The sequence below is a fragment of the Pituophis catenifer genome, unplaced genomic scaffold, assembly GCF_029215685.1.
Source record: "Pituophis catenifer annectens isolate HBS135680 unplaced genomic scaffold, rPitCat1.0.hap2 SCAF_6, whole genome shotgun sequence".
Lineage (NCBI taxonomy): Eukaryota > Metazoa > Chordata > Lepidosauria > Squamata > Colubridae > Pituophis > Pituophis catenifer.
The window spans coordinates 56378618-56401926 of record NW_027256886.1 but is presented as its reverse complement, the minus strand read 5'-3'; the positions used below and the strand labels follow the sequence as shown (position 1 = coordinate 56401926).

The window sequence follows — 23309 nt, the reverse complement described above, 5'->3', positions numbered from 1 at the left end:
AATGCTATAGTTTAGTATTAGAGTAGAGTACATTGATCGGTTGACAGTTTCACAATCATTTTCAAAGGCTGCGAATTGTGGCAATAGCAAATGGCTGAAGAAATGGAATGCATTAATTTTCATGACTCATAAGGGAATAAAATAGAAAGGCTTTCCATTTCAAAAATAACCCTTGCTACTAAGATTTCATTGTTCTGAAAGTACAGAAGCCATACATTCCTACTTCATTAATCTGAAGACCATCTAGACAGACTATAGCTGGTACAAAGCTAAATGTGACTTAACGGAATAAAGGCTGAAGTATGATACATTGATAACTTTTTTTAATGGAAACAGAATAGTTGATAGCTACTTATTCTTGAAATATATTTTCAGGGACATCTGAATCACAAAGCCAAGGCAGAAACTAACCATTAGGGTATTGGGATAATTACAGAAAGATTATTAGATGATCTGATGGTGTGGTAAAGATTACTAATAAATATTACGATACCAAACGTGTTCTATAACTATATAAACTATCACTAATTCTAGAACAGGAGTGAAAAAACTTTCCCGCCACAAATGCCTCTCTAAAAACCACTAGTGTAATCTTAAATCATTTTGAAGGGAGAAATAAAAACTGAAAGATTCATCCTAAAATCAGATTAATAAAGTTTAAGTAACAAAGAAAATATCTAAAGCTTCCTCCCGAAAAATATAATTTCAGGAAAAGTTTCAAAGAAGATGGCACAATTTGGGATCTACAAATAATTATTCATCAAAATTTTCACATGGACTTTATGGATCAATATTCTTAGCAAATGAAAATTGTTTCAAGAATTAAGAGTTTACAAATTCTAAATTTGAGCCATATAGAATATACAAATCTTGAATTTATTATATTTCAAATTAATATCCTACAAGTAACACATTTGTAGAAACAATTTTTATCTGATACAAATATATGTTGTGAAATTGGGGTGCTTGTTTAAAGACAAAATATTCTTTTTTCCAAGAAAAGAAATCAACTTTCAAAGGCAGACATTGATCATTAACAGCAACCATAAAACTTCAACTGTAAATTGCTTAAATCTGCAGGACATACTTTCCTAAACCTGCTGACCACAGAATTTAATTACAATAAAAAATAAACAGGGAAGGGTTAGAGTTAACATCAATTAAATTTAAGTTGCTTGCTGCTTGAAAAAAGTCAAAATGTTTTAATCATCATCATATTGTTGCTGCTGTACAAGCCCAGTATATCAAAAACGATGCCATTATTAAATTCAGGACTTAACATTTACAGCCATTGCAGCTGAAAGTATGGCTTTTGGGATAGAAGGGGGGAGAGAGAGAGACTGGATTGCAAATATTTATTCAAACAATTAGGCCACCATTAATCTATACAAAAATTGAACTGACACATTTCAAAAGAATGAACTAGCTTACAGAAATATTTCAAAATCAGGTGAACAAAATTAACAATTCTTGTCTATTAAATCTTTTTTTTAAAAAAAGATTTACAATATACCCAATGAAAACATTATGACAACAACATTGTCATAAAACAACATTTAATCCAAGGATTAGTTTGTTTTGCTAGTAGTAAAAGTTTCTGATCAAGATTAAGTTGACCTGCAACAAAGAAAGAGATTTTAGACAGGTATTTGCATTTCTGTAATATTCAAAATGAATTTTTAATTTTCTAAAGCAGCAGATCCTTATAAAATCTCAAAACAATTTAGCATTTCTTTGTATTTCAAAACAGAATCATTACAAGAATTTTAGAAATGGTAATAGAAAAAGTAAGTCAGGAGCTATTATCATTTTTATTATTAAATGTGTTTATTGTACTGGATCACTATAAAATTTCTATCGCATCTGGCTGAAGAAAGGAATAAACATGTAGAAAAATAAATTAAACTTTCAGAAATTCATTTACAGAGAGAGAAACAAGTCCAAATAGATGCCTGTCTAAATGCATTGCAATTATGTTACAATTATTTTGCAAATAAACAGATACAGAATGTTCTGCCTTGTCTCAGCTCATTACCGATTCAAACAATTTGCCCTTCTGGGATCAATTGTTTACTAATAAATAATTGTTTGCAGCCACAAAATGATATTAAGTGCTATTCTTATTAGTTTTGCTTCTACATCCTGTAATAAGATTCAAAACTAACCAACTCCCAAGAGCCCAACCTTAACCTTGCTGTTTTTAACAGCCCAGGAAATGATGAACCATCTGTTTCAGAAAATAATGGACAGCTAAGAGGAAATATTGTTTAATTGCAGATTAACCTCCTCGAAAAGCAGAATGAAGCATCTCTATAATTAGCAAGCACAAGTATCGAAACAGCTGAATGTAAAGTCATATGGTTGTCTTCACTCCACTAAGAGTTTCCCATGTTAAATTCCCGCAATACAAATAATTTACAGGAAGACGCCCATTAGAAAAAGGATATGATAAGTGAAAACAATTGCACTAAGCTGATTTTTACACTTTATGCCAAGCATAACAGATCATACACAAAAATAAACTGACTAAAAAAAGTAAAATATAGTTATTATGATTGATATATAAAATACAGTAAGTCTAGGTCCTATTGCTACAGTGCTGTTTTGGAATGCTGTGGCTGTGTCTTATCATTTCTGACAATATTTTAAAAAAAAATACATTCAAGCACAACAAAAAATTTTCACACAAAAAATCTCATATTATTATTCAATGTTACCCTTAACTAAAATATTAAAACTTTCTATTGGGGTCTCTCTCTACAAAGATGGTATACCTAAATATGTTAACTAAGAATGTAATGAACATTTGCTGGGACTATGGGCTATATTTAACTGGCTCCATTGTAAGGTCATGTGGTGGTGCTGCTTTAAGAGAGTTCTGGAAGAATGTGACTTGAAATGCAATGCTACCTATATATATACTTGAAGCAGATCATACTGCTCAGTGGAAAAAATGTACACAGTACTGAATTCTAGGACAGCATGCAGTTTTAGATTAACCTATGGAAATGTCATCACTTTAATCCTTTATTGTAAACTGCATTCAGAAATGGGGTTTGGGATTATTTTTATTTTACTGGTAGGGTTGGGTAAACATACTGTAATGCATTTTTTAAGTCAAATAAATAAATAATCTTTGAAATCTAAACATTCTTCATAATTCTAGTTGTTTTGCTTGAATGCTCTGCATCATTCTAACTGAACTGGCTGACTTTGGAAATAGCCTTCCATAAATTCTGTATCAAAATGCAGTAATCAAGTTAAATTTCATATTGTGAGATACTTTTAATCCAATTACAAGTTTTAATGATACAAAGATACAATGTGATTCACAAAGTCTCTTTAACATGCAAAATTTAGGAAGATGACTCAAAGCTTTCCCAATCACAAGAGCTCAAAATGCAGTCTAACTCTAAATTGAGTGTTTTTCTAATATAATATGTGACTGTTCAGGTTTTATATTAAGAGATTTACCTTTCCTTTTACATTAAGAGATTTACATTTAGGCAATTGTACCTGCCTTACCTTTTCTTCCACAAGACCCATATACCAATGAGAGTCAGATACTTGTGAGCTAATGACAACAATCAGTATCCTATTTTCAAACCTTACAAGCATATGTAATGCATTTTTTTATTTTAATATACACTAGAAACAATATAATTGAACAGCACTGACAAAAAAAGTCACAATATATTTAGTTTGAGAGTACATATAAAAATTTGTGCACCTTTCCATTTTGTCTGTGTTACCAGTGGTGGCATTATTTTGGATATCAAGCATTCTTACTTGGGTTTTGTCTCTGCATCAGTCACTTGGCGAATGTAGATACCATCTTCAGGATGTTCAATGTCATCCATTTCATACATATATGAGGATGCTATTGCAAGAGTAGTCCCATCATTACTGAAAGCTAGTGAAGCTATACTGGTAGGGTACCGATGAAATTGGCAGAGTCTTTTTTTGTTGAACGGATCCCAAATATTGACAAAGCCATCAGAGCCACCTACAAATAGGTGTGTAAGAAGAGAGCTATTAGGGACTAATTATACATTCTTTTGTAACATTATTGCAAACTTGTAAGGTTAGTGCAAAAAGTTTTATTAATTTTCTTTATAAAAGAACAAAAATCCAGAAAAGAAACAAGCCCACCAATCTGAAATCAGTACAAATCAATCATAAATTTTAAATGGCATTACACTCTGTACATTTCCCCCCTCAATTTAATATGCTGCAAATGTTCAGGAACGGCCAATTAAAATAAGTTCAGGCGCTAAATACTGGTCCAAGACTTCACAAGACTTCACTGGTCCAAGACTATTTTCTATAAAAAGATCATAAAATGATTCAGGGCTTGCTGGAGAAATCCAAGTTTCAAGCCACCTCTCAGACACAGAAACTCATTGCATAACTCTGGACAAGTCAAGTTGCTGAACAGAGCAGTTGTTGTGGAAGAAAAATACCGTAAATAGAAACCCATGTATGCTTCTTAGCTACCAAATAAATAATAAAATGGATGAAATATTGCATTTGAATAGGTAGATCACTACCCATTCAAATTAGTTCTGATATCTACTACAAGTGATACAATAAGAAAACAATTACCTGTAGCAAATGTGTTATGGACATTATGAAAAGAGATGGCATTGACAGGGTAAATCTGCTCAATGTTATTCTCCTTCAATCTGTGGCATTTGAAAGCATATTTTTTCTTCTGAACCTCCAAACTTGGGTCCAAATATTCAACTGCAACCCGACCTTCTATGGAGCTCAACACATAACCCTATCAAATGTACAAAGGTCCTTCAGTTATTACAAACAATTATGTAGTGTTTTCTTTTGTGTAAATACTTCTATCACATTCTACATTTGTGCACTTCAAAATGAATCATGTACTGTGGAATAAAAGATTCCAAAGATAATTGGAAATAATTTCCTACTTCATGTCTACTGAGAAAGATTAATTCAGAAATCTTAGGAACAAAAATATATACCAACACCTTTTCAGAAATGAAAAGCCATCTCAAAGATTTCATTGGGAACATATTTGCCCACAAGTAATATATGAAATTAATTCCTTCACTGCATTAAAAAAGAAATCTATTTCTAGGACTCCTTACTATTTTTTAATCAAGAGCACAATTTGTTTCCTTCTTTTTTCTTCTACCACAAAAACAGAAAATAATGCTGCACTGAATCCCATAAAAAATAATAGTACAGTAACCGAAACAAAGACTTTCTTGTTTCAAAATTACTTTTCTTCATAGTGTTGACAGGTCCAGGAAAAAGCCAATTTGGAAAGGGCTCCTAAGCAAGTAGTTTTATGTATTTTCTGAAAGCCTAACTTTTAGAACAATAAAACCATATTAAGCATGATACTGTTGTAATATTTGTGTGCATTAATTGAACTGAATTTCCATACACTAGAATTGACTCATCAAATTTGATTGACTAACTTCAAAACGACTCTGGGCATGCCTAGACACATACAAACACAAAGAAAAATAGCAAAATTCAGAGGTTTCATTAAGACAGGAGATGCTAAAGTAACAACAGCATGTTTCATTCCACCAGCTTAAATCTGAAACATTGCCACACAAGTTAAATACCTGTTTGTTGGGAAATGCCCTGATGCAACGGGTCTGATATTTAAGACTTGATTCTCTTCTCTGCTGAACATAGCCCATGTTCCGTAAGTCCCACACCAGAACTCTTCGACCAGCTGTTCCCACTATCAATCTGTCACCAGATACAGACAATGTATATACCTTGAAAAAAGATGCAAAATATTGCGTTAGTATATGGGCTGCTAAAGTTTGGTATACCAAGAATCAAACCCTTGCCAGCATTTCAAAGATATTACATATATGCTTTCCAAATAGGCCCAAAAAGGAAAATATCAGTCCTCGATTTACAACCACAATGGAGCCCAAAATTTATGTTGCTAAGTAAGACATTTGTTAAGTGAGCTTTGTCCCATTTTATGACCTTTCTTGCCACAGTTGTTAAGTGAATCATTGCATTTGTTAAGTTAATAACATGTTAAGGGAATTTGGCTTCCCCATTGACTTTGCTTATCAGAAAGTCCCAAAAGGTGCTCACACGACCCCAGGACACTGCAACCATCATAGAGATGAACTAGTCCAAATTTTTATAACACGACTGTGGGGATGCTGCAGCGGCCATGTGAAAAATGGTTTTAAGTCCCTTTTTTCAGTGCCATTGTAACTTTGAACAGTCACTAAATGAACTATTGTACGTCGAGGACTACCTGTAATCATGAATCTCATTCTAGAAAAAATATAAACATTAAGATAAAAGATAAATTTTGGCCAAGGATATTCTAAGGAATTTATCCTACCACAGAAATGTTCAAGTTAATTTTATCTATTTAAATGAAATATCTAATCCTAATCTCATACAATAACATACATATACTAGTTCCCAAAGGCAACAAATTAAGACTTGTTCCAATTAATAGTAGAGTCAAAAAATAAACTATATTGCTAAACAAGCTTTGGTAATGATATTTCATTACTGCAAAGTCACATATAAAACCTTTCATACAATCTCAAATTCCACCACACCTTTAATATTTTTATTTTTTTTTTTAATTTGATTTATATGCCGCCCTTCTCCGGAGACTCAGGGCGGCTTACAATGCTTTAAGCAATAGCCTTCATCCTTTTGTATATTTTATACAAAGTCAGCTTATTGCCCCCACAAACTGGGTCCTCATTTCACCTACCTTAGAAAGGATGGAAGGCTGAGTCAACCTTGAGCCTTGGAGAGATTTGAACCAGCAGAAATTGCAGGCAGCTGTGTTAATAACAGGGTGCACTAAACCCTTGTACTATCAAGGCTCTCTGTCATATTCATGACAGGATACCCAAAATGGACAGATGATCTTTCTCAATGGTTCATGTGGAAGTGAAACAAGAGTGAGAGAACCAACCCCTAAAGAATTTTTATTAAATTGTTACAAAATGGATCTACAGGGGGTAATAGAGGCAAATGAAGAAATAATTTTGATGCTCAAAAACATGCATGAAACTATAAAGAACAATAAGGAGACAAGGGGATTGTCTAAAGATAAAGAAATGGGTGTAGAAGCCACGCAACAATTGGGGGGGGGAAAGATGAACATGATATTCAGGAAATAGATAAAAAATTAGAAGCAGTGGAAGGAAAAATCAAAACGAGATGCAAAAAGAGAAAGATAATGAAGAGAAAGGGTTAATAAGTAGGCACAAAGAAATTTTATGTTTAAATGAATTAATGGAAAAAATGATAAAGAATTATAAAGAGAGAATGGTACTGTTGAAGTTGGAAGATCAGGATTATGCATACTTATTTGTATTAGCATTGTTTAAAAAAGACAGTCAATACACTGTCCACAAAATATGTATGGTGTGTATTATATAAAAAAATAAAAAATATATTTAAAAAAAAGAATCCAAGAGATGGACCCAAAATAGGCAAAAGTCTGATAAAGACTTAACTAAGGGATTGAGGGAAAATGTTACAGTTTCTACTGTATCTAAAGAATACTTTTATGCTGAGTATTACACCTTGGCTAACTAACTATATTACTGGTTTATACAAACTAATTTCTTTAAGAATAGAAAAAATACAATTTAGAACTCAGGAATGGAAATTTAATGTGCAAATCAAGTAGCTTAAACCACGATTTTCTTCTATGTCTGGCATTTTAGAGCTAATCAATACACCTTAAGAAATCCAGTTTGATCTACTTATTTAAGATGTTGGACTAGCAGCAAGGAAATTGTGAAAGCCAGCTGGGTGATCTTAGACCAGTCTTTCTCTCTCTCTCTCTTAAGACTTAGGAAGAAGGCGATGGCAAGCAACTTCTCAAAGTGCTACCTAAAGAACTGCATCGATTTTTTTCCCATTTACCAGGGATCAACTCTGACTCACAAGACAAAACAAACATGCAAACAAATAAGCACTCTAGCCAAGGATAAATCTCCAGTTTTCTCCCACCATTTTCTCCTGAATAGGAAAAGAAAATTTCACAATGTAAAATCTCAAAACAAGGGCCTAATCTGGGAAATATTTTAATTGCTCAAAAACATTTTAGTTGTATGCAAACTTAACTGTTCCAAGTGAACATTCTTGACAATATTGAACATTCTATTTTTCCTCTTGATCATACTTGTTTGGAACACCCAATTATGTTGTTCTACAAATGTTTCATTCACAGAAAAGTTTTGCACCTCTCTATTGCACTCGTTATTTTTAACTCACTATGTAATTATACGTTTGATATCTATGGTAATCAGTAGAATTAATCCATGTTGAAATGATGTACAGAACTCTAAATAATTTAAGAACAAACCTTTTCAGGCTGAGAAAACGTTCCCGCATTACAAGGTGTTCTTGGATCCCATAACTTGACTGTTTGATCCCAACTTCCTGTTACCATTACATTCACTTCTGGACAATATTCAACACATCTTATAGGCGCATCGTGACTGCCAACAAGATTTTCTGTTTGGGGAAAAAAACCAATGCATTTAGCTTTACTAGATTCAGGGATAGTGAAATGTAATGAAAGGATTAAGGCAATATTCACACACAAGTATCAAAGTTTGACAGGCCATTCATTAATCTATATAGATGCTGGGGCATCCTTTAAAGAATGCTTGATCCTCTAATCTTTGCAACAGATATACACTCCTGAAGTGTTAAATGTAGACTAATAGGTATCAACTCACTATTCAAAGAAGCTTAGCAGGGAAGTTGGTGCCCATGCAGAGATTTTCAAATGAATAAAAGAGATTTACGCTCCTAACTGCTAGACACAACTGAAAATTCTAGACATGAACGGCTTATAATTGGTGAATGTGACACGACAGCATTAGTGCATGCCTTTGCCACTATTTAAGATACAAAACAATTTCAACAAACTATTGTCGATAAGCTCTTCTCCTACATTACTATTCATTTTATTAACATAGTAGTATTAAATTGTTTAGAAGCTTTTACCGTGTTTAATACAATTTTTAGTTTAAAATCTTTTATTGCTTTAAATAGCTTTTTCCTTCAAAGTTGCAGCCAAGCTTTCCAACATCTTCAATATATGCAAACATTCTATGGAAAGTTTTTATTAATTTATGTCATTTCATTCAGCTGGTCTACTTCCAAATATCTAAGTGTCTAATCATAGTTCCCAATAACACAGGTAAAAATAAATTTAAATAAATAAAAGTTTTTAAAATAATGAGGATGGGCATTGCAAGATACGTTCTTAACAAGTTACGTATTTTGCAATTATATACTATAGTCATGTATCAGAAATTTAATAAGCTGCTTTCTTCAGATTGCACCATTAGCCTCCAATTTTTTTTAAAAAAATGAGGAAAATCTCTTATGAAAATTTTTCAAAGAAAAAGTCAACCAAATATAAAGTTCACTTTAAAAAAATATTTGTAAGTTTCTCTTTGTTTTAACTAAAAGAAGTTTCAGGAACAATTTAGCATAATTTGGAATAAGAAACTGTCAAATACTGAAAATACACACGGACATGATATTTCAGTAATTTATAGATGAATGAATGCCTATTTTCCACAATCTCAGCAAATAGAATATTGTGATAAAGAAGCCTATGACATTAAATTGCTGTGAATACAACTTAGAGAAGAGAGAATGAGTGAAACAATCACTATCTACAGTATGAGAGATAATATTGATTGTCACTTCCCGTGTTTTGTTAGACAAATGAATAAGATGTTTAAATAAAAAAAATACACTGCAGCTGGTTTTAGAGAAAAAAAATAAAACATTTTCTTTCAGAAACATCTATAGTAATAATGTATGAAATTTGGCCAGAATTTTCTATTTTGTTGAATTGTATTGAAGTTCCATATTTTGACTCAGAAATAAGTTCCAAGGACTGTATGGAAGTTTATTCTCAGATAATAAGTAATGGTTTGGTACCCTTGTGGTTCAGCATTTCAAGTATATTCTGTTTTCTGACTGCAGACTCTATGACACTATCAGGTGAGTTTACCTTGATCAGTGTTCAAGTCATGCATTTTCAGCTGCCGATCTAATCCTCCACTCCAGGCATGTGTTGGGTCCTTCAAAACAAACGAAGTTATTCACACGTTCTATAGTTACAGAATAAACACAGTAAAAGCCATTTTTCTTCCAATGATATATATAAATCTGTAAAGCATATAAATGTTGCATACATGTGAAATTAGTAGGTTGCTGTCTTATTAATTATTGTGATTGGGTTCCCATGTTATTTTATGGTAATGTCAACAGGACACATAAGCAGAAAACATCAGGAAAGTTATACAGGGCCCTCATACTATATGAGGAAGGAATAGTAGTTCAACTTACTAGAGATGAGTTTACTTTCAATCAGTGGCTCAAACACATTGAAAAATAAAGATTAAAAAGTTAGGTTTCATTCAACACATTTGTCAACAATATTAATTGGATTAAGATCTAACCCTCTTTGTGTCAAGAGTCATCATTTCAGAATTAACTGCTCTACAGATCTCACGGCTTTGATTCTGCCAAAGTTTTGAACTGTTTTGCCTTTTTCTTCCCCTTACTGATAAAGCACGTTGCCCAATTAAAGGTTCTGGAAAACTTAAAACAATTATCCACTATTTATGTAATTTGGGCTACTTCTACTAAAGTATCATCAGAAAACTACATTTCAGAGGTTTTTCTCCCAAGATTATCATATTCAAAAAATAAGCTTAACCAAAGATCCAACAATTATATGAGAAAGAACAAATTATTAGTTATGAAAAGTAACATAAAAAGTTATTTCCGACTTAAATGTACATTAAAAATTGTGGTCAGGCCAATTTTGACAAGTTACCTGTCGTTAATTCAATTTTATTTTGATTTACTATATTGTATTCTGACTTATTTCAAAATTTTCAATACAACAAGCCAATTATCTGGGAGTCACTTCAAGATGCAAAGTAAAAGGGAAGATTGGAAATAAGGTTATTCCAGCACCCCTATTAAAATGAGCTCTTTTCATCATCCTTCAACAGTCACCTAGCAACAACCATTCCAACATGCTACACAATTAAAGAACAAGGGGAAAATTATTCCAGCACCTCTGAAAAATAATCTGCATTGTGTTCTTGCTCAACTATCAATTAGTTAACAGTAATTCCACCAGGCTGAAAAGCAGGTCAGGAACAGATCTAGATTTCAGCTTTTAGCCTTTTTAAATTGTGGCATTCACTCTTCCTGCTATCTAGACTTTAAGAATGAAACAAGAAAAAAATTACAGCTCAACATTGTGGCAACTAGTATGAAGAACTTTGTTTTTCTCCTCCAACTTTTCATCCTTTTTCTTTATGTCTTAGATAGTTGCCATCTTTGAATTTACAAGATCACTTTTGTTATTTATAATCAGTCTGGAACTTGCCTTTTTTCAATTCCCCAAATTACAAAAAAAAAAGTTTGCTTTTATTATTTTATTATTAAGGAACCACCAGAATTTACTGTTATCTTGGGTCATATTTTCACCAATGAATTGAAGGCAATAAAGAGTAGCCCATGTAGAAATTTATTTTTATTTATTTATTTATTTGAGTACGTATTAGATAATATATATAAGTATAAGCATGAATTGAATATATAAAATGAATACAATTAAAGGGAACATTAGGACAGGGACGGTAGGCACACAGGTACTCTTATGCACGCCCCTTACAGACCACTTAGGAATGGGGTGAGGTCAACAGTAGCCAGTCTAAGGTTAAGGTTAATGCAAAGATTTTTGATGATAATATAGACTATTTCCAGAAAGGAAGAACTAAAAAGTCCACATATGTGCAAAACGCTAACACATTTCAGAATACTGTCCAGCCCAAAGTTCTGATCACCTATTAGATGAACTAAGTAATTCCTTTGTGTTTTCCTGGTATTTTCAAATTTCAAAACATGAGAAGAAAAAACTTACATAAAAAGCACAGTCAAGTACTGCTCCAGTGTGTTGATACTTGAGTCTCATGGTGTTAGCAGGAACATCATACAATCGAACAGTTGTGTCCCAGGAAGAAACAAGCAAAAACTGAGATGTGTTTGGATTGAATTTCACTGATGAGATTCCATCTTCTGGAGGCTGATTCAGCTTAAATTCATTTGATCCAGTCATCTGATAAGATTGTGCAAAGTTAGATGCATACTTTAAAAAATTATTGCTTAAAATTTTTAGGTAAACATGTTTCCAAGTACAATTACTATTGATTTAGTAATTTCATTACAAAATTCTTAACTGTATATTACAACATGCACCTGCACAGTATGAATTTAATTGAAGAACTTTGTAGTATTATTATTATATTTCTTGTTCATTTTTATGAGTGCAATTTCACGTTATGCATATTTGTGGCAGTGGAGTCATTGGTGCTCTCTGAGGTTGTTTGCTGGCAGACGTTTAATTATCCAACTAGGTAACATTATCAGTGTCACTAATATGCATGCCAGTGGCCCAGATGATGTTATCTAGTTGAATAATGAAATATCTGCACACAAACAGCCAAGCTCAGAAAGCACCAAGGACTCCATACAGTTCAACACTGAGCTACATATATTCTCCTCCATTGGTATATGTGTGGCATTTATATTGTAAAAACTATGTTATAATTTAAACTAAAAAAAGAAAAAGCATTCTAGCCATAAAGTTTTTAAATGTATTGATCATTTTTATATTACTAAAGACTATTTCAATTATTAAAAAGACAAGTTATTATTGAAATTACGTTTACCTAAAAAATTATATAAAAAGAATCCAGCATTATTCTACACCAGAGGTGTCAAACCCAATTGCATTGCAGGCAGTATCGTGATGTATCAGGATGTTTTTTGCCTTTGCGTAGCGGCAATGGGCATAGCCTGCATTGGCCATATTTGGCTCATGGGCCACCATTTTGACAGGTCTGTCCTACACATAAAATCTTTTTATAAAGCATTCTCAGGGGTGGGTTCTAAAATTTTTTACTACCGGTTCTGTGGGCATGGCTTATTTTGTGGGCATGGCTTGATGGTCATGTGACAATTCTTTAGGATTTAACAGAGGTACTGGTCTATCAGGCTTTTAACTGCTTGCCGAGCTGTACCGGTCTACCCATTTGTTTTTGGAGGCATTGGTTTATCAGCACACTGCCTTTTAACCCTGATCAGCTGTAGGGCGGCCCTTTGAAACCCCCTGGCAAGAGTTTAAACAGTTTTTTTTCTTCTAGCCGATCAGCTGGGGCTCAGGAGGCAGCAATAGATTGGGGGTGGGGCCAAATAAAAGGTAAGAATAAGGTGGGGGGTGGGGGCAGGGGGGCAGAACCGGTTCGGTGATGTCATATCATCACCGCTACCGGCTCAACGGAACCGGGTGGAACCCACCACTGAGCATTCTCTCTTGTAATAATAGCATCTGAAATGTTATTTTGCATCTTACAGCAAACCTGCAAAGCGGTCTTTAATGCTGTCAGTCAGAGAAGGAAATACAGTTGGTTTACTGTTCAAACCACCAGATCAAACTCAACACTCAAATTACTTTAGATATCTTGTCCAACTTGCTCTTTAAGTGGGCAATATTGCACATGGTTACCTGACATCAGCACAAATAAATTCACTGCAATCATTTTTTTTATCTCTCACCTTATTTTTAAAGAATAACTCAAGGCTGCAAACATATCCAACACACCTTTCGCCTTCTTTTGTCCTCACAACAACCCTGTGAATTGGGCTGTGTGTGTGACTGGCCCAAGATCACCCAGCTGACTTTCAATAACTAAGGCGGAACTAGAACTCACAGTCTCCACTTTCTAGTCTAGTCAACCACTAGACCAAAGTGATTCCACTAGTCATACCACTAATTCTCTTAAAATAAAAAGAATTAAAAGGGGAGGGGGGGACAGAAAACCACAGTAACAAGTAGAATTGGGCTTTATTTTAAAAAAAAAACAAAAAATGTACATGCATAGCAAGAAGTCTTGTCTTTGATACTTTTAGTAGTGGAATTATTTACTACTAAATCTGGCCTACTATAAATAACAGCAAAGCCTTAATGCCTGGGGCCATCTGCCAATTGTCCAGATGTTTACAACCAGCTCTAGTAGCCCTTTACCTCTTCAAATTCAAATCCTTTTCTTCTAAAACTCATTCTGTCTTTTATCACTCTGGATAAACTTTTTCCTAATATGAAGATTCTGGAAGTGGTAGCCCTAAAATTTCTAAAGGGCTTCAGATGACGAAAATCTGTCATAGTATGAACATTTTTATTACAGTGACCTCGATTTACAATTGATAGTTTTCGACTTACCACAATTGAGGCCAAACTTTATATTGTTAAGTGAGACATTTATTAAGTGAGTTTTGCCCCATTTTGACTTTTATTGCCATTGTTGTTAAGTGAATCATTGCAGTTGTTAAGTTAGTAACATGGTTGCTAAGGGAATCTGGCTTCCCATTGACTTAGCTGGTCAAAAGTTTGCAAAAGTTAATGACATGACCCCAAGACACTGCAACCATCATTAACATGAACCAGTTGTCAAACATCTGAATGTAAATCACGTGACCACAGGAATGCTGCAACAGTCGTGTGAAAAAGGGTCATACATCACTTTTTTCAGTGCCACTGTAACTTTGAATGGTCATTAAATGGATTGTTGGAAGTTGAGGACTACCTGTATACCTTTCTCGTTTAGTGCCCGTGATCCACTGTAGGATGCCTGGGTGGCCTTCCTACCTTCCCCATTGGAGAAAATCAGCCAGTTGGATACTCTCCATGTTTACTTAAAGAGCCCAAAGACTGCCCTGACTTAGGCAGCCTTGAAGGCAGGAAAAGACAAGCAAGTAAGGGGAGGGGAGGGGAAGGGAGGGATGGAGGAAGGAAAGAAGGAAAAGAGGGAGGGAGGGAGGAAGTCATGATGGATGGATGGATGGATGGATGGATGGATGGATGGAAGGAAAGAAGGAAGGAAATGAGGGAGGGAGGAAATGAGGGAGGAAGTAAGTCAGGAAGGAAGGAAGGAAGGAAGGAAGGAAGGAAGGAAGGAAGGAAAAGAGGGAGGGAGGGAGGGAGGAAGTCATGACGGATGGAAGGAAGGAAGGAAATGAGGGAGGGAGGAAATGAGGGAGGAAGGAAGTCATGAAGAAAGAAAGAAAGAAAGAAAGAAAGAAAGAAAGAAAGAAAGAAAGAAAGAAAGAAAGAAAGAAAGAAAGAAAGAAAGGAAGGAAGAAAGAAAGAAAGAAAGGAAGGAAGGAAGGAAGGAAGGAAACGAGGGAGGGAGGAAATGAGGGAGGAAGGAAGTCATGAAGAAAGGAAGGAAGGAAGGAAGGAAAGAAGGAAAGGAGGGAGGGAGGAAGTCATGATGGAGGGAAGGGAGGAAGGAAATGAGGGAGAAAGGAAGGAAATAATGATGGATGGAAAGAAAAGGGAAAGGGAAAAGGAAAGGAAACTGGGGCCCTCGACTCCAGTAACGTGGGGATGGATTAAAAGGCCTACTTCGTTTTTCATGGAGCGCTCTCTCGATTTGAAGGCACTAATAGGGAGAACTCCCCCCTCCCCTCGCCCCTTACCCCCCACGAGGTTCTCCCCCTCTCCCCCTCCCGCTTACTTTGTCCTCCAGCGTTACTCCGAGCGACGCCTCCCGCGCCAACCACCCTTCCGCTCCGCACCAGACGTAGAGTTAAGGCAAAACGCGCGCGCGCAAATCCACCGGACCGATTCTCCCTCCCAGCAGCCTCAGCGCCGACAAACGAGCTCCTGGCCGGGATTGGCTGGTTTGAATAACTCAGCGGCACGCATGGGCACGTTCCGTGAAGCTAAGACTACAACGACCGGCATGCATTGCGCCCCAGCTTCTCGTTGGCCGCCTTTGCTTGGTGCCGGGGAAATAGGCGTTTCCCTTCCATGTCAGTTGCCTCGTTTCTAAGATCTCGGTGGTTTCAAGCGGCGCTGTCAGCATCGGGACAAAAGCAGCTGAGGGAGAACTTTTAGGAACCACCGATTTAAGTTTGCGGGTGTTTTTTTTTTCCCCCCTTCGTCGGGACGATCTTTACGGCATTCAAGCCTAAAGATGAAGTGGTGGTAGCGCCTCTCGAGTGCAAACATCCGAAGGATCGCTAGGCGGCAATAAAGAGAGGTTGTGTCTGTGTTGGCTGCGATTTTTTTCAATCCGAAATCCGGTAACCACATGTCAAACCAATGTGCACTCATCCATCTACTTAATTGGCAGACGCATAGAAGGGGAGCATGGTTGCAAACCTCCTTAATTCGGAGAAGCAGACTCTTGGAAAACGGAAGGGAAGCACCGGTGCAAAATATATTCTTCTTTTAACCAAGATAAAAGACACTTTATCAGGATGCTCCCATTGGGGAGCGAAGATTTCACATAAAGCAGCTCTTTCTGCCTGACCTAACCCTCACCCCCAACTTGTGATCAGAGGTTCCCTTGATTTTAGTAAGAATTCGGTTCAAAAGAACGAGTAGACTTTTTTACCCGTTGCCATCAGGTCGTTTAAAAATTCATGGGCAAATAGAACCAGTTCTATTCTTCCATGTCTTCCTGCAAAACACACATTCAAGCCACCTTTCGTCTTGAGAAGCCCAGCATTTCCAGTAAAGCCTACAGTATATGCCTTCCAGCGCAGAAGAAAATAACAGTGGCACAGACTTTTCCGCGAGGAATTCATATTTCCTATTACATCTTTTCAAAGCAAATCCTACTTTTTCTTCTTTTTTCTTTCATTGTCTTCAGGGTATAAAATAAACATCTCATTGGCCATTAATACACTTGTCAATTTGCCTTCCAAAAAAGACACTTTTTAATCCCTCTTTTCTGCGGTTACTGTATAGATTCTTAATAAATCCTAAATAAATTCTTACCAGGATCAAGGTTGACTCAGCCTTCCATCCTTTCGAGGTAGGTAAAATGAGGACCCGGTTTGTGGGGGCAATAAGCTGACTTTGTATAAAAAAGAACACCACTTGGGGGGGCCAAAAAGCCCTACTAAGCAGGTATATACAAAAGTATGAAGGCTATTGCTTAACGCATTGTAAGCCACCCTGAGTCTCCGGAGAAGGGCGGCATATATAAATCGAATAAATAAATAAATAAATAAGGGCTACTTCTGTTTCTCCGAATTTTCACATTTTTCTCCACGTGAAACAATAATTTTATTATCGTTGATAATAAAAATGTAGTTTTTGTAAATTCGTGTTTTGAGGCTTTTGCGTAAACCTATGGTTCTCTAATTAAAGAGAAATAACTACTGATTAATAGAAGTTTCATACCTTATATCGGGAAAGGCGCTTTTCCCCCTCCTGATTTAATTTTAAACAAACTTAGACAAAGTTTTCCACATGGAAAGAAGGCAGCTCAATGAGTCTTTGTGATTGTGGATGAATCAGAACACTTCACATTTACAGATAAATTATAAAGGCTCTTTAATGGGGAAAAAATCCATCACCTAACAAAGAAAGTTATATAGTTCTTCCTCCCAAAAGACTGGTTTTGTCACTGATTCAAAGCAAGCGACCCTGTATTTTCCTGTTTTCTTTAGCTTTTGGTCATTTCCATAAAAGCTTTAGGTCTAAAGTGTTTAATTCTTTATCTCGGCCGTTCTACCCAGCACAATCAGCTCCCAAGTTTTTAAAGTGCGAGGGATTAATTTGCAATGTGATGTTGCGACAAGAGATGAGCATCTTGCCTTACCTGAAACAATATTTGTTTTGATTTAGACGGTTCGGTCTGAAGATTGTGGATCTAGCCCTGTGTGTGTGTGTGTACATGTACATGTACATGTACATGTACATGTACATGTACATGTACATGTACATATACATATATATATATATGTATGTATGTATGTATATGTATATGTATATGTATATGTATATGTATATGTATATATGTATATATGTATATATGTATATATGTATATATGTATACGTATATGTATACGTATACGTATATGTATATGTATATGTATATATATGTACAAACATCTTTCTGCTATTCAAGAATTAGTGTCTTGATTCATGGGATAGAAGGAATATATGTACTGTGAGTAATGGGGAGTGGCAATTTAAAATGCAATAAAAATGCAGTCAATTTATATAAAAACTCCACTTTGTGGCTTCTGTTTTAGATGATAAGGGAGGGACATATGAGTAAACACATACACTATTCCTTTATTTAAAAGGCTGAAAGCGAAGGAGAGTCAACATTAAGACCCTACTACTAAGCACATATATTGGAAGCATGTTATATTCACGAATCAATAGCCGTTCTATAGGACATCCTTTTTCTGGAGGTGGGGGAGTTTAAACGAATTCCTTCCGAAGCGTTACATATTTATATATTTAATTATCCTCAAAGCAAACTTTCTAGCAATGTTTCACCTATATCTATTGAAGATAGTCTGAGGCTGGAAAATACATTTTCCCAGGCTCTAAACATGAATATGTTTTTTTTTTAATTTTATTTTATTGCTACTACTGGAAAACCTAGACTTAGAGCTAATCTATATAGTATTTACCATTTGTTGTGGGGAGGGGAATACATGGATTTAAGATGAAGCATCTCACTAGCATATTTTATTTATCTGAGCAAAGAGAGATTGGATTCCTACTTTTTAAATAATCCCCCATCTCCTTTTAAAAAAAAACAACATCGCGAATGTAAATTTTGGATAGAACAGAGATACTCGCTGCATTTTCAGATAGCCTTCCCTCTTAAAATCCGAAACTAACCAAGGAACAGGTGGCTGCATTAACCACGTAACGATTTAAATAACACTTGATGAACCATTTACTTTTTTTTTTTTTTTTTTTTGGCTTAAACGGTCTCCTTTCGGCAGATCCGAGGCTGCAGGTGTTTTTCAGCGCTTGAATGAACGCTCAGATCAATCACAGGTGGGCTATAATGTCACTTTCTGGTTTCAAAAGGCCTGGAGAAAGTCCTTTACCTGAGATCGTGGCATTGAACAGAATGCGGCTCAAATTCTGAAGAAAGCCCATTTCCGGAAACACTTGTCAATTCGGATCACTTAATAGAGAAGGTACATCTCCCCCCCACCCCACCCCTTTCAAATAAAGAAAAGCAGGAACCGCTTCAATCCAGGGGCGGCTGAAATTTGCGCGTCTGTTTATCAATGGAACTTTCCTGAACATTTCAATGGGGCGATAGCTGTTAATAATAACAGAATAACAGAAAATGAGCAAGAGTTTCGTCTGGGGTTATGGAAAGGGGCACAGAAATAGACGTAGATGCTATCGTGAATATCAATCGACTGGCTGAAAATAGCATGTTTAAGTCATCTGAATGTGGTTAAAGCCATTCAAATCAACTGTCACCTTTAACTGTTCATCCTATTGATTTCAAAAGGTAGCTCTTCCAACTGAATGGTTTATATTAGTCCAACATCTACACTGCCCTGAGATTTATTTATTTTTTCAGAAAATGATCCACGTCAGAATTCTCTAAATTAAGTTGCACTATATTGCTTAAATGATAACTTCTCTAAATCAAGGAATTAACCTAAGTGAAATGGAAAGAAAGGAAACCATATAAATAAAGAAAAGATCCAGTTTCAAATAAATTCTATTTGGGTGAATAGAATAGAATAGATTGGGGAATTTAAAACTCAAGAAGGAGTGATGAACTGAGCATGCGGCCAAAATTGTTAGAAACAAGACTTCTAAACTTAATGTAATCCATCAGGGAGCTTGAGTCACAAAATGTAAACAGATTGTTTTTAGAAGAACCCTCTATCTTTTGTAACCCAGCCAAAACGCCTAATTGTGAAATATCAAACCTTAACCATCGAGCGAGCATACAGTATTTATCCATCACTTTGCTTAAATGATAAAAAGGATTCTAACAATTTGGTCACGGAGATGTCCACTCAGAAGTAAGACTTCTTAGACGTACACAGTACACTTTGTAAGAGTCAGATAAGGTAGGTCTCTAAGCTAAGCTCAGAGATATTCACTTCCAAGAAGACAAGTTCATTGATCCAAACAATTAAATATTGTTACCTAAGAAATCTGAAAGAGGCAAATTTCCTCTCCTTGTCTCTCCCCACCCTCACCTGGGTCTGTGGAAGCTGTGTTGTAGGCCCTGTGAATTCCGAAATAACTAATATTTCACATTTGTTTTGATCAATGCTCCGCCTACTATTGATTTCCAAGTAATGCTGCGGGGCTTTTTACTCAACGATTACTCAAAATTCCCTGATTGCTCTCCCTACCTTCTCCCCCCCCCCACCCAAAAAAAGAAGCCCTTTATGTTCAGAGAAAACTTTTCCCCAGCGCCCAAACTTGGGCTTCCAACCCAGAGCTGCTCCAATCGTGGCAACCTCTAAGTTCCAAGCGTTTTGCCAAGAGAAAGCCAAGCAGGCTACGTCATAAGCAATCTAACCCAAATTAGCCAACGACGCTTTAAAATTCTTTTATTTTTTTTCTTTAAAAATATGTACAGGTCTGAAGTATGCCTCTCTCTTGCGCGCCCCCCCTCCCCTCCAAAGCCTTTGTTTTGCTTGCTTTCCCGCAAGGCATAATTAATGCTCGGGGTGAAGCGGCAGGGTGGGAAGAGCCTCGGGAAACGGCAAAGGGTTTCCAGCGCCCTGACTTTGCCTACCGACGCACCAAGACGGCCCCCGTTTGGGTTGAAAGAGGAGCCCCCCCTCCGCCCCCCAGCAACAACAAGCTGGCTTAGGTACGTCTGGACCAGGAACGAGACCAAACAAGAGAAGGCAGAAGTCATATAATTCTTTCTCCAGCCTACAAAACCGAAAGAAACCACCCCAAAGAGGATTCCCATAAATACTTTAAATATATATATATATATATAATATAATATAATAGCAATGAATACACATGGTGTATTTCTTAACAATGCCAAAAGCACGATTCTTCTTTCCGATCAACAACAGACTGATGGGTGAAGAAAAGGGCGCGAGGGTCGGGGGGGGAGGGGGTCCTGGGTCGGGCCGCCTGGCCTCCAAGGCTGTCCAGAGTCCGGTCTCAGTAGTCGAGCTTATTGTAGAGGTTGTAAAGAGGTAAGGCGGACAGGTTGCTGCCGGGGTAGTATAAGGGCGCCGGGAAGGCGATGGACCTGGGCACGGGTACCCTGAGGACGGAATTGTCTCTGAAAACCAGCGGCATCCCCACCAGAGTCTGGGCCGAGGCGTGGGCCATGTTAGCCGCTTCCAGTTCGGCCGAGAGCTGCCGCTTCCATTTGTTCCGCCGGTTCTGAAACCAGGTTTTGACTTGAGTCTCTGTCAGTTGCAAGCTGGAGGCCAGGCAGGCCCGCTCGGAGCTGCTCAGGTAGCGCTTCATGTCGAAGGTCGACTCCAGCTGGTAGACTTGGCTCCGCGAGAAGACCGTGCGCGTCTTCTTCTTGGCCGAACCGGCCTGCCTCTCCGCCCCGTCCCTTGGCCGGTCCGCCGAGCAGGCGGGCGAATTCGGAGCGAACGGCTTCTCTTTCTCTTCCTTAAAATCCGGCTGGGACGGAGAGAGGAAAGGGGGCGTCCGGTCGGAACCGAGCGCCGCGCCGGTCCCCTTGGAATTGCCTGGAGTAAAGAGGAAGAGAAGAAGAAGTGGGCATGGATACTGCGATTTGTCCTGGGCGGAGGAGAGGGGAAACCCACCATAGCCCACCCCAAATAACACACTCTGGGGGTAAACCTCTGGGGCTTAAACCCTAACCCTTACAAATTGTGTTGTGTTGTGTTGTGTTGTGATCCATCCATCCATCCATCCATCCATCCATCCATCCATCCATCCATGTCTGTCTATGTCTATATGTCTATATCTATGTCTATCTACCTACCTACTTACCTACCTATCCACCTCAGAGAAGGGGGGGATGAGCGCATTGGTCTCCCCACTCCTTCATCTCTTTATGGTTGTGTACAGATCCTATTTGTAGCTCTTCCGGGAAGCTGATCTGATCAATTGTGCAGCTCTAGACTCACGAGCCGAGTCTCCTCGGTTGCCGCATCCTGTTTAAATTCGTTTCTACTTTCTAGATCGCGCAAGCCTTCTCCCAGGCGTGCTTTCTCGGCAGGAAGTCCCACCGCTGTTGCTGGGCTTTGCTCTCCGCTAGGTTCTGCCTTGCACTGGGCTGTGGTCAATTCTTACCAACCTTCCATGGCTACAGAGCTCAGAGAAGCGAACAAAAGGAAATCGAGTGGAATTTATTCAGACTCTCCTTTTCCCAATTAATTACGAGGGCCGGTTGTGTTGCTTTTTACAAAGTACACCACCCTTTAAAATAAATATATATATATTCGGAGCTCAGTCTGTAGGCTCCTCGCTCCCTTATTTTAGGAGATGCCAGAAAATCCAAAAACATCGATCAAAAAAAATGGGGGCGGCATGATTACATACAGTAACCTTTTTTTTAAAAAAAAAAAATCGCTCTGCCTAAATCGTTATTTTAAAAAGGGAGGAGACACCAGAGACAATTATTGAAATTATCACGACGAAGGCATCGTCTCCACACACACACACACACACACACAGAGAGAGAGGGGGGGGGACCCAAAACTGTATTCCCCCACCCCCGGATCTCTTCATTTAACCCACCGCCTTCTCTGAAGAGTAAAAGAAGATTAGAAAACAGATTTGTAGATAACTGTGCACCCAAAGTAAAAAACAAAAAACCCAGGCTGAGCTTTCGTTATTACACTCACCGCCTTTATAAATAAGATGCCCCTAGAGATCATTCTTCCTAATTAGGAAGCAAAGGGTGCTTCTCTGCGCCACCCCCACTCCCCAATTCCCCGCCATCCCGGGCCAATACTTACTGAGACACGTGAAACCGAGAGGCTGATGCTTGTGGCACGTTTCTTCAGGGGCCTGCGAGTCGGGGCAGAAGCAAGTGGGATGTTTCCAGCTCTCGTCCGGCTCTTCTTCTTCGGAAGAGACCGACAGGCTCCTCTTCCTGCTCGGCCAGGCGGAGGCGGTCTGCTTGGAGCTGGGCTCTCTGCCTCCTCCCGAGGTGCTGCTGCCTAAGATCGACTGGATGGTAAAACTGGAGACCGGAGCTGCCGCAGGACAACCTTTGCCGGCATCTTCTTTGTTGCTCATCCTGGGCTCATAAGAAACGAGAGAAGTCCACCGCTCGCGTTAGAGGCGCTCTGGGGAGCAGGGGTCAAGTCTGAGCGGAGGGAGCTGCCGGAGGGGCTGAGCTGCCTAGCCTGGCTTTGGGGAGACCGGTTTGGGGGGCTTTTTTGGCGTGCCTCGGCAGGTTTTCCTTGAGCTTGCCGAGTCTGAATGCATGCTCCTTTCTCTC

General features: G+C 37.6%; 2 protein-coding genes across 3 annotated transcripts; both read right to left on the bottom strand.

The window, feature by feature from the left end:
- Positions 1 to 289: 289 nt before the first annotated feature.
- BUB3 (BUB3 mitotic checkpoint protein) lies at positions 290 to 15711 on the bottom strand. 2 transcript variants are annotated; one of them, XM_070945142.1, is made up of 8 exons: positions 15621 to 15711; positions 11966 to 12160; positions 10034 to 10103; positions 8360 to 8511; positions 5610 to 5768; positions 4606 to 4783; positions 3731 to 4006; positions 290 to 1617 (listed from the first exon to the last, which is right to left on the bottom strand). In XM_070945142.1, exons 2-7 carry the CDS (start codon positions 12158 to 12160, stop codon positions 3786 to 3788), a joined length of 975 nt encoding a protein of 324 aa, XP_070801243.1. In that variant the 5' UTR covers positions 15621 to 15711; the 3' UTR covers positions 290 to 1617; positions 3731 to 3785. The 2 variants fall into 2 exon arrangements, with proteins under 2 accessions (XP_070801243.1, XP_070801242.1); XM_070945141.1 differs by having other exon boundaries at positions 293 to 1617; positions 3790 to 4006.
- Positions 15712 to 21034: 5323 nt separating this feature from the next.
- Positions 21035 to 23104, bottom strand: HMX2 (H6 family homeobox 2). Its single transcript, XM_070945979.1, has 2 exons — positions 22822 to 23104; positions 21035 to 21582 (listed from the first exon to the last, which is right to left on the bottom strand). Exons 1-2 carry the CDS (start codon positions 23102 to 23104, stop codon positions 21035 to 21037), a joined length of 831 nt encoding a protein of 276 aa, XP_070802080.1.
- Between the last annotated feature and the right edge of the window lie 205 nt (positions 23105 to 23309).